The sequence below is a fragment of the Capsicum annuum genome, chromosome 9 (genome assembly GCF_002878395.1).
Source record: "Capsicum annuum cultivar UCD-10X-F1 chromosome 9, UCD10Xv1.1, whole genome shotgun sequence".
Classification (NCBI taxonomy): Eukaryota; Viridiplantae; Streptophyta; class Magnoliopsida; order Solanales; family Solanaceae; genus Capsicum; species Capsicum annuum.
In genome coordinates this window covers 42,564,274-42,576,262 of record NC_061119.1, presented here as the reverse complement: position 1 = coordinate 42,576,262, position 11,989 = coordinate 42,564,274, and the positions used below count along the sequence as shown (strand labels likewise).

Sequence of the window (11,989 nt, the reverse complement as noted above, 5' to 3'; positions counted from 1 at the left end):
GATTCTGTATTCTTGAAAACTTGATGATTTTTTTTGCTTGTTGATCTTTGGGTAATGTTGATTAGGACAATGTATTAATAGTCTTTATATAGAGATCGATCTTCAATGGGATATTTCATAATTACCATGTGGTTGGATGGAAAGTTCCTTTTGTCTTTATTACACCTTTTTTTTTAAAGAATAATTTAATACTGTAGTTGTTATGAAATTGTCTGTAAAGTAGGGGAAATCGAAGAAGATGCACGTGGAATTAATAGATTATTTGGAATACCAACGGGATTAATTAATAAAGGGAACATGATGTTTCTTTGCAACAAAAAGCCTATTTTTGCTATTGCTACCACTTCCTTTATAATAAAATTCCGCAGCACACATGCTCTCAGATTCCTTCACACATTTTACCCACCCTTTAATTGAAATCAACTAATTTTTGTGGTCTTCTCTTCACACGAGTGCTTCGCCTAGCTGGCACAATTGGTTCAGCCACGTTGGTCTCCACCTCAGCATTTCATTCATAACATAAAATGGCTGGCTTCAGTGTCGGCTCTACTTCTTTAAAAAAAAAAAAAGCAACCGCCAAAGGCCCCCAAATTTGAGGGGCCTTATTTTTTTAGCAATAATAGATTATAGGTTTTTATTAAAAAAATTATTAAATATCATTTGTAGAAAAAATAAACTTCTTATATTAAAGTAAAGAATTATAGAAGAATTTGGATGTATTTAAAGTAGGTCTCATGAAAGATTAAATGCATTTGTTATATTAACAAAAAAAAATTATTAGAAGAAATCGAGTAAAATATTTACAACTTTGTATGTCAGGATTTAAAGACTTTATACTAAAGATTCAACCTATTCAATTTTTACGTTGATTAGTTGCTTTTCTGGGTGTTGCTACAACTGTTAATTCTTCAATTGATTTGTGAATAAAGAAATTCAATACGAACAGTAAAGAAATATAAAAATGTGATTGTTGAAAACTTTTTTTTAAAATATTATCTAAATTTATGAATATCTCAATTATTTCATCGAAATTCTTATGTTCTATCAAAATAGATATCGAATAATTCTGGTTAGAGAGATTAAGGAAAAAGGGATCAACTCATTTTTTACCTATTGAATCTTGATCTCCAAATTATTATTAATTTGGTTGACAATTAGACCACACTCCAAAGTGTTTTTAATTTGGAATATTACTCGTGGTGTGATTAGTTTAATGGAAGGTATAAACTTCAATAAAGTTGAATTTTTTGTTGGGGGATGTGGCCTCCCCCTGGCTAGTTTTTACTTAGCATCTCCTAAGAGCTGTGTTTAATAGTTAAAATAATTTTGACAGTTGTAGTCTAGCAAATACAGAAAGAAACTGAGATGAAGTTTCTACATTAAACATTAATGAATGATCAATTATGCTGTAATATCCACAATCTAGGAGTTCTTGTTCCTTGATAAAGAGTTTAGCTTTCTCTATAGCAAGTGTTAATAGCTTGTTCGGCTAAATTTCTAATAAGTCAAAAGTATTTTTAAAAAAAATATAAAAAATATTTATTATTTTAAATAATTGAGTTTGATCAAGATTTTTTTTTAAAAAAAAAAGTATTTTTGAGTAATAACAAAAATCGTTTTTCAAAATTGGAAAAAATAAAAATAGCGTGTCTTCATGAGCATTTTGTGAATGCTTGGTTAAGCACAAGTTAAAGAGGCTAATATAGGCAACAATACTTTTCAAATTGATCAATTAAATACAAACTCTTCAAAAAGATTCTTTCAAAAAAAAAAAAAAACTTTTTCAAATAAACAAATTCTAAAAAACAATCAAACTGACTATTGAAGATGACGACATAATTATCATCAATGCTAAATGAAGTCTAGCTACTCCATATAGGAGTACAACAATACATATGTATTTACGTTCGAGTTTATTCCAAATCACATCTACTTATTATGATCAGTACTTTAAAAGGCAATTTGGAGCTCGCCTTGAGGCTTGCTTCTGGGTGAGGCTTAATTAAAAATGTCCCGAGGTATTGTGGAAAGAAGAAAATATCAAAAGACGAACGCTCAAAATTTGAAGCGTTCGTTTGAGCATTGATGCGTTCGCCTAAGCGTGAAGCGTAAGCCTAGAAAGTTTACAAAGTAAAATAATTTTCTTATTAATTAAATCTCTAATTTAAATTTAATACTAAAATATATGATTAGTAAATAGTTAAATACTCGAATCAAAAGTAAAAGAAAACTTAAAAGTCACACTTTCAAATGTATTTGCCGGTGAGTGCCGACGAGGCCGCTACTCAAGAAGGTATTGGGTATACTTTTTTTTTCCTAGTTCATTTCTTTTCTTTTATTTATTTTCAAGCCACATAGGAACGAGCTTTTAAGTTATTTACTTTTTTTGCTCTCTTTTAAAATACAATATATGGTATATGGTTGCATAAATATATTGATCGAGTTACGAAAAGATGAGGATTGATTAATTATGTATTTTTCTTATACAAACTTTTATTTTTGAGTACATATAATAGTTTATCATATGAAAGTTGAATTTATCTATTAGTTGTATTATGTGGCTTTGGTTAAATTTTTTTTTGATTGTTGAAGCAGTTTTAGATACATATTTCACTTATATTTTTTATAATTTTGATATAGTTTGTGCTTTTTTAGTGATTTATTTCTCTCAAAAAATATTTATTCTAATTATATTAATTTATAAAATATTAAAAATTAAAGAGTCTGTGAGACTTACATCCCAATGCCTCGAGGCCTACACCTCGCCTCATATAAAATGTAACAATTTGAACCTCAAAGTTGCTATTACTTGAAAATGGGACTGGATTACAACTGACTCAATATTAGAGAATGCAATAAAGGAAATAACAATACAAGACTGAAATATAAAGGATAGAGAAGAACGGGGATGAGAAGCTAAGATTTATCAGAATTGGGGATGAGAGGCTCAGAGAATTTCCATAACAAAAAGCCTACTTTTTGCTATTGCTACCACTTCCTTTACAATAAAATTCCGCAGCACACATGCTCTCAGATTCCTTCACACATTTTACCCACCCTTTAATTGAAATCAACTAATTTTTGTGGTCTTCTCTTCACACGAGTGCTTCGCCTAGCTGGCACAATTGGTTCAACCACGTTGGTCTCCACCTCAGCATTTCATTCATAACATAAAATGGCTGGCTTCAGTGTCGGCTCTACTTCTTTAAAAAAAAAAAGGCAACCGCCAAAGGCCCCCAAATTTGAGGGGCCTTATTTTTTTTAGCAATAATATAGATTATAGGTTTTTATTAAAAAATTATTAAATATCATTTGTAGAAAAAATAAACTTCTTATATTAAAGTAAAGAATTATAGAAGAATTTGGATGTATTTAAAGTAGGTCTCATGAAAGATTAAATGCATTTGTTATATTAACAAAAAAAATTATTAGAAGAAATCGAGTAAAATATTTACAACTTTGCATGTCAGGATTTAAAGACTTTATAAAAAAAAAAATAATTTTTCTTGAAAATTTAAGGCTTTCGTTTGATTTTCGTCTTAGGTCATCGATTTGCTTGAGCCGTCAATCCTTCTCAATTTATCATAGTGATGCATAGCTTCGCAATTTCACATCAACATACTATTACTTAACAAGCCCAAATACAGAAAATTTAGCTCATAAATCATTTACAGCAACTTATTGATGGTCAAGTTTGGATATAGTGGTTGAGGGTAAATTCATGACAGTGATCAATTTAGAGGGATTAGAAATGATGGTCAAATCTGATAAGTTTTGCAAAGTTCAGGGACAAATTTAGACCATTTCATAAATTTAACCATTTTCCTTATGAAAAAAGGTCACGTGTTAAAAAACTTTTGTAATTTTTCAATAAAGAAAAATTTAACTAACTTTTGTTAGAGTAAGGATGGATCTGACCTCCACTCGTAATAAAAGGTAAACTTGGATCATTTCACAAAATTCAGTGGCAAATTTTACTAGTATCTTTAGCTACATTTTATGAGAGAAGTTTATGTATTGCACATGACATATTATCTATTATTTAAACATTGAATGCACATAAGTTTTTACAGGTTTAAAAACTTTTTTTCTCAACAAATTCCTATACGAAATTACGACAGGTGAGAAAGTTATAATTTAAGAATGGAAACATCCATCATTGGCAGCAATAATTGAACCAAGAATCTAAGAATATCTGCAGTTGTTCAAAGATTGCTCTTTTCCTCGACCAAAACCAAAATTAATAAACATCATGTTTGGGAGAAACATTGCAAAGGCTAGTCTAATTGATTAATGAGTACTCAGGTCTCATTATCAATGTACTATTCTATATGATGCATCGCGAATTAGAAGCGAATTTAGAATTTAAAATTTATAAATTCAAGATTTTAGCACTTTTAAGTTAATGAATTTTAAATCTATACATATTAATTGAATTTCTCAAGATAAATACATAATTTAGACTAACATTTCTAAAATTCATCGAACTCATAGTCCAGTAGATTTTTTCCTTGTCAAAACCTATTTACAATTGCTTGATTCCTTTTCTTTTTATTTTACAGTACGGTGGTGTTCGGCCAAGCTATGCACACCTCGACTAATTTCATGAGATACCTGCCACCTTCCACGAGCAACAACTATCAGGTAACTCTGTCTATCACAGCTAAGACAGATGAGAAGAAATCACCTAGTGTTTTTGTCTCAATTGTTTGATTCCTTCTTTTTAATGTTATATAGCTTAAATAACATTTCATGTTATGGTTCTCTTTTTATTGTTGAAACAGTGTATCAAAGAAATCTGAAGTATGATAATACCAGACATAACAAACAATTTATTACATTTGTAGTCAAGGAAAGAATCTGTAGAACCCTTTGTTTATGGATTTGACTTAATAAGATGCTCCTCAATTGGAAACACCCCATGTATAAAAAAGAAATGGACTGAAGATGCCATGATAATTCCATAATATTAACTATTAGTTGCATGTCAGGATACTGTCTCACCTTCCATTATAAAAAACTTATTGCATATATTTTTAAACAGAGATATTTGCTGGCAAAATGGTGGACATGCAGATGAAGATCCTGCAATTATCAAAACCAGCGCGATGCGTTTGTTAGTTGCACGTGCACATCTGTCAGGGCACAGGGGTGGATGTGTTTTAGACAAAATTCAATAACTTTGATTCAAATCGTGCATTATCTTTTAAAAAAAATGCATCCAATATGAACATGTGCCAATGCTAATTGTTGGCTAAGCCGCTGCCAATAGCTCTTAAAAGGGGAAATTTGATGTTGTAGCTTTTTACAAACTTGAAATTTGGAATCCACTAACTCTAAAGAGTTATAATTCCATATTCATAAGCTTCAAATTTCAATCAAGCGTGGAATGATGTTTTCAATAAGGTAGCAATGTGAAGAATGCTGAGTACAAAATTTTGCAATACTTATTAGTACTCCTCAGTTTCAATTTGTTTGACCTTTTTTGACTTGATATGAAGTTTAACAAAATAAAGAAAACTTTTGAATCTTATAATTTTAAATAAAAGAAAAGAGTATGTCAAATGTATCAAAATGTCGTCTATTCTTGTAATCTCAACATGTATGAAATGGTGAAACTAAAGAGTTGTTAAAAAAACAAAATGATCATTAAGAAAAGTAGGACAACCATGAAATGGATGGAATAACATTTTTGTTGACAACTTGATTATCCACGTAACCAAATTGGTGAACATAGACCACTTTTATAATGCACCTTATGATTACTATTTGAATAGAAAATGGTAGAGACCAAGTAAACCAAAACTTGATGAAATGAACTGAGCCTAAAATTGGAATTGAATGATTAACAGGTTGAGCTGATAATTTAGAAGGTACCAACAAACAAATATATCGAATAGGAAGCAAACAGGATCCATCATTGCATACTTCAAAAATCAAATTCCTGACATGCACCGAAGCCTATTACTCACAGTTATTTCATTATATAAACCTGATAATAAATTCTATATAAACCAAAAAAAAATTAAAAAAAAGCTAACCCCCTCCCCCAAAACCCCAATCAGACGATTGGGTGGTTGGTGGTGGCTTCTTCTTCTTTTTTGGGTGTGAGGGGGTGGGGCGGGGGTGGGGGGTTGTTGAAATTTGATCATAACTTGACCCTTGGTCTTTAATTACAAACACACTAGCATCCAACAAATATAGATTGGGAGGTCCTTCGGGACTGACTCACTGGTTTGGAGGGTGGTAGCCCACCACAGCTGCCCGAGATCGAATTCCCCCTCAATGCCTTTAAGTCATGAGCCTGTCGCACAAGACTTACCTAGTGCGGTTTACATCCCCGTGTGGTTTGCAGGCTATTGCATCGGGGGGTTTACCCAGTGCGCACACAGTGCTCACCCGAAGAATAAAGGCTCTGGCAGCAGAAGGGTGCGGCTGCGGGTTTTCCTGAAAATTTTACAAAAAAAAAAAATATAGACTAGGAGAAAATAGAGCAGCCCGATGCACTAAAACTCCTGCTTTACCCGGGTCCGGGGAGACTTGAAATGAGTAATATTCAACCAAATGCTACAAGGGTGCTGGAAGAAAATGATCAGATCAAAACTAGAATTACATTAAACATAGATACATGATATAATAAAACACTCAGGCTCAACTATAATGTAAAACCTGGATATCAAATTCTCTCATGCGTCTGTCCGTACTCTTAGAACATTAATCGTAAAAATCCAAGAACAAAAAGGAAACAAGGATAAAAAAGTGACAACAGGACAACTACTTCAGTCCAAGCCTCAAAAGTGAAGTTGAGGCCCATCATGCTGCAAAGCCTCAACATTTAGATGAGGAGCTTCTCAATGGCATCCTGCATAAGAAGAGAAACAAGGATTTTAGTATTTATGCAAGGGAAAGAGGTTGAAATGAAGAAATATATAAATACAAAAGAAACCTTTAGTTGCTGTATTTGAGATTTCAACTGGCTTCCCTCATTGCTTGTTACTGAACAAGCAATCACAGGACGGGTAACACCACATGCCCGACCAAGAGCTTGCTTTGAAGGGACAAAAACATACGGCACATTCTGAAAGAATTGAAGGAAAAAGTTAGAACTAATAACTTAAAACCAAACTCCTATTTCAACAGTAGGATGTAAGCGCTATTTGAGCACCAAACAAATAATACAGATAGTCCAGAACAAAGCTTGGTCTAGGAAAAGTACCAAAAATCGAAAGACATGAATGAATTCTCAAATCGCTGTTCAAGGACACAACAAATTTCTAGGTATAACTAAGTAAGCCCATGCAGATGCAACTAGGAAACAATTAGAAATAACAGAAGACTGAATAAAACAACAAAAAATAAAAATCTTTTGAGTAAAAGAGGGCAGTTAAGCCCTTATACTGATAATGGCATCCCTTGCAACTGTATAATTCTAATAAGCTTTCTCCTTTTTTTTAGAACTAGGGGTTGTGGTGGAATGGATAGGATCCCTCCAGCCTTAGTAAGTAACATTTCTCCATTGAACGAGCCTTATGTGGCACAAATACGGATTAGTTGGGATTCCAACATGGGTACCGGACACCATGAGGGTAACCAAAAACAAAAGATTTTTTTTTAAGCTTCCAAAGCATTTCCCGCGCAATGTAAAGCACACTTTCTTATAGAGAATGATTTTCCTATTCAATTTAAATCCACTAATAAAACATAAGTTTATATATGTCATCCAATTCTTTGTTTATTCCCAGAGCAAAAATACCATAAAAGTTGCCCTCAGGGCATTGGTTCAGCAACAAAGTACTCACACTTGATGTATGATAGTCGCACATGACGAGTTCAAATCACCAAAATTTACCTCATTATAAACACTTTTTAAATGAAAACTAGTCCCTCTCTTTCTGTTGATCTTACCTAAAGGAACAGCTATAAACTTTAAACTCTATATGCATGAAACATAAGTTTGATTAACTGCAGCATTTCTCTAATCTTTTGGGTTAGAACAAACAGGACAGAACTACCAAGTAACATGACCATAGATTACTTGGAAACTTGCAACATTTGACTCCATGCAATGAAATTGATAGAAAATTCCAAGACATTGAAAGAATATGCTTAGTCAGGCTTGGTTTTGCTGCATTTGTTGTATTTTCAAGAGTAACAAAAATATTGCATGTAAAAACATAGAATAAAACAGGAAACAGCCACAAGACTCTTGTTTAATACAAACTCTTCAAAATGAAGAGTTTATAAAGGGAATGTGCATAATATACATATGGCTTCTGTTGAGTATGAAAGCAAGATAATATAACCTCACACAATACAATACAAGAGTTACAGAGATAATTCTTGAAAATGCAAATAACTACACCCGAAAAAGAAGACACGTTTTAATCTTGACCTAGCCAGAGTCCTTTACACGAATTCTCACTATTCATTACCTATATTGGAGCTACTAAGTCCATCACTCAATAAAAAGAGGCATACTACTAACAAGGGGTGAAAAAGGTAAACTTTTTGAAGAGAAAGGCAAAATATAAATCACCTTATCTTCGGCAAGGAGCGGAAGGTGAAGAAGGATCTCAAGGGGCTCAGTGTCTGCCGCCATGACAACAAATTCCGAGATACCTCTGTTTAGTGTCTTCGTGGCTGAAACACAATAGAAAACCCAGTTTTCTCCATCATCAGTTAAACAGTAAACATACATCAGAGGAATTCTAGCATTCTTTATGGGTGAAATGAAATCAAACCCAGTATCTCTATCTTTAGTAAAGCGCTAAACATAAGAGTAACTTATTCACCAAAAGACCATATGACAAAGTTTAAAAGTTAAAGCTGTAAGTCTGTAACAATCCTGGTGGCTCTTACCCCCAAAAGAAAGGCATTCTTTGGCGCTGAAACAAGACTAACCCAGCTTTCTTTATCTTTAATTAAGCATTAAACATAAAAAGTAACTCATTAACCAAAAGACCATATAATAAAGCTTCAAAATACTACTGTAACAATCTTTCCGGCTCTTATCCCCTTGAGAAATGCAAGAAAGAAAAGAAAAGCCTCCTTTGGGGCTGAAGCAAAACTAACCCAGTTTTCTCTACCTTTAGATAAGCCCCACACATAAGATTAATTTTTTCATCAAAAGCCTCAACTTATTCAACAAAAGACCATAATACAAATCAAAATAATACAAGTAACAATATTTCTAGCTCTTATCCGCCCCAAAAAAGTTATCTTTGGGGCTGAAACCGAAACTAACCCAGTTTTCTATCTCTTTAGTTAAGCACTAAACATAAGAGTAACTTATTAAATAAACACAGCATAATAATAATAATAATAAAAATAAAAAGAACGATAAATAAATAAATAAAAGTGTAAAAGGTTAACCTTCATTAGCACCCTTTTTAAGCTGCTTATAATTAGCAGCTTGTTGAACCAAATCCATAATAGTTGTTGTTAATTGCGAATCAGCAAGTGGGTATGCTTTTGGGTTCACACTTTCTGTTGCCTACACAGAGAAAAAAAAAAAACACGCACACACAAATAAGAAACTAAGTGTATTCATCAAAGAAATCAAGCCAAAAAGACATTGAAGGGTTCCAATAAAATTTGAACATTGAAAACAAAATTATTAGAGAGAGAAAACCATGGCAGCGGCGAGTGGAGAGAAAGTGTGGAGGAGGAAGAGGGAGTTTAGGGTTTAGATGAAGATGTTATTAGGGTTTAAAGGGGAATACTTTGGTTCAGCCCGACATTATAAATTGGGTTAGTTTGCCATGTTACTGTCAATTACCCAAACCCAAAAGTATCCCACCTTCTTTTTCTTTTGCAAAAATTACTTAAAATCTAAATTTCTGTTATTACATAAAATTTTAATTATTAAAAATTATTATAAATATCTCATTTTTTATATTTTCTCTCTCCAAATCTCATATATATATCTCATCAAATCTTTTCTTACAATTAATTCTCCTCAAAGTATACCTAAAATTAAGGAATCATAATCAAGCGGTTTTAAGTTTTGAATTTACAAACGTATTTTTATCAAATTACTCAAGATCTACTTTCAACTTATACTCACCAACTCCATTAACAATCTTCTTCAAATTTTTTTTGAAGGTTAGTATAATTTCATAAATTTTTTATTGAATAAAAAATTGACGAGTTACTTTGTTGTTGTGCTTCATTCACAAAATTTAAGCTTAGTAATGGAGTCTGCTTCGTCGTTTAGTTTAGAACTAACTCAACTACATGATAATGACCAAACAAATCGTGTATTTGAATTTGTTCCTAAATTTTTGGTCATGAGGATCTCAATTTCAGAAAAAATAGATCTAAATATCTAAACGATCTTGTCAAGATGAAGAAGTTGAGGAAAGTTGCTCTAGAAGCTCTAAAAAATTTGTTGTTGAATCTTCAAGTAAGAAAAAAAGTGAAGATACATCATGATCACATCTTTTAAAGGTACAATGCTTTGTTGTTGAATCTGTATATATTTGTCAATTTACATATTTTTATACATTGTTATATAAGTGTCAGTTGTTATTTCAACCCTTGTACATAGCTTAGTTATGCATAGGGTTGAAGATGCCTTTTGAGATTTGTTGTGATTTCAACCCTTATACTAATAAATAATGTATATGAATTGATTACTTCTAATTAATACATATCATAGTTATGTACAAGGATTGAGAAAAAATGCATAAAAACCCCTCAAACTTATATCCAAAACTCACTTTAGCATTGTAACTCTACGAGTATTTATATCCCCCCTCCCCTGGCTAAATAACTTCAAAGTGAATTAATTACCATCTTAATAGGTGACACGACAAATCAGATAATTCTCAGTGCGTAAATAGCAAAAATTAAAGAGAAAAAATCAAGTGGGCCCCACTTTGTCTTCTTTCCAATAACCTGTTCCGTCCCTTCTTCCTCTCAAATCTTCTTTCTTTTTCACTATCGACGGAACCTCCTTGAAAACATGGATGACGATCCAACAAAGCTCAATGACCACGGACCTCACATCAGCCCCATTTGTACCTCCTTGGTCATTGCCAAGAACTCCGCGAGCGATCAGCCATCGTGAGACCGTGGACAAAATGCCAATCAAGTTCTTTTTCTTGACTTTCTTTTTCTTTTATTTTCTTTCTTTTTATAAAGTTTGTACTTTTTACTTTTAAGGCCAACCTCCGTGAAGGATTTGAAAATATTCAGCATGCCGTGTTTTGTGTCAAACTCCAACAATCGCCATTGCAGCAGTCGCCGAGTGTTCTTCACTAACTCAAAAAACATGATTTTTAAGATTTAGCTTTAAAGGGAAGAAATAGAAATATGAAAATAGTAAGTCAGAAAGAAAACAAGAAAATTGAGTGACATTGCAAGTGTATGAGAAAAAGTACCATCAACTCCAATTTCAAGTTGATATTTGTATTTCACCCTTTCTTTATTTTACACACATCTTGTCAAATTAATAGAAATTATATTGTAAGTATTAGATTTTCTTTATCAAGGTTAAATTTTACCTTTGTATTTACAAAGATGGTGAAGAAGATGGATAATAAAGAAGATAGATGAATAGTGAAAATAAGAATAAATAATGATATGGGAGAAAGAAAAAAAAAATGAAAATTGAATTTCTTCATTATCTGACGTGTCGTTCATGTATCATTGAGGTGGAGCCTATGTGGCGCGCGTGTGTATCACCTCTCAACAATGAAATTGATGTTGTATGTATAAGATAGACTTTAATTTACTTTAAAGTTGTTTAAGGGGGAATTTAAATGCTCGTAAAGTCATAGTGTTAAAGTGAGTTTTGGAGACAAGTTTGAGGAGGACTTTACGTATTTTCTCAAGGATTGGAGTTCATTATTGCCATGATGTTCTTTCACGCATTATACACAACCATGTCATGTATAAGAATGTAATAACTGAAGTTAAATCAAATCTAATACATAACATGGATATGTATATGATTTGATTATCTTATGCAAACATGTTTTATTTC

The 11,989-nt window shown here is 32.3% G+C and overlaps 1 protein-coding gene across 1 annotated transcript; it reads right to left on the bottom strand.

Annotated features, from left to right (window-relative positions):
• Positions 1-6,579: 6,579 nt before the first annotated feature.
• Positions 6,580-9,796, bottom strand: LOC107854203 (NHP2-like protein 1). Its single transcript, XM_016699207.2, has 5 exons — positions 9,632-9,796; positions 9,373-9,493; positions 8,537-8,640; positions 6,947-7,078; positions 6,580-6,862 (listed from the first exon to the last, which is right to left on the bottom strand). The coding sequence occupies exons 1-5, from the start codon at positions 9,632-9,634 to the stop codon at positions 6,836-6,838; spliced, it is 387 nt and encodes a 128-aa protein (XP_016554693.1). The 5' UTR covers positions 9,635-9,796; the 3' UTR covers positions 6,580-6,835.
• Between the last annotated feature and the right edge of the window lie 2,193 nt (positions 9,797-11,989).

What these genes read in the sequence shown, in the direction of transcription:
- LOC107854203 (XM_016699207.2), bottom strand. An exon ending in CGCTCCTTGCCGAAGATAAG is followed by an intron (nt 7,079 to 8,536) that starts GTGATTTATATT and finishes CAATTCTTTCAG; the next exon opens with AATGTGCCGTATGTTTTTGT. An exon ending in CTCAAATACAGCAACTAAAG is followed by an intron (nt 6,863 to 6,946) that starts GTTTCTTTTGTA and finishes CTTCTTATGCAG; the next exon opens with GATGCCATTGAGAAGCTCCT.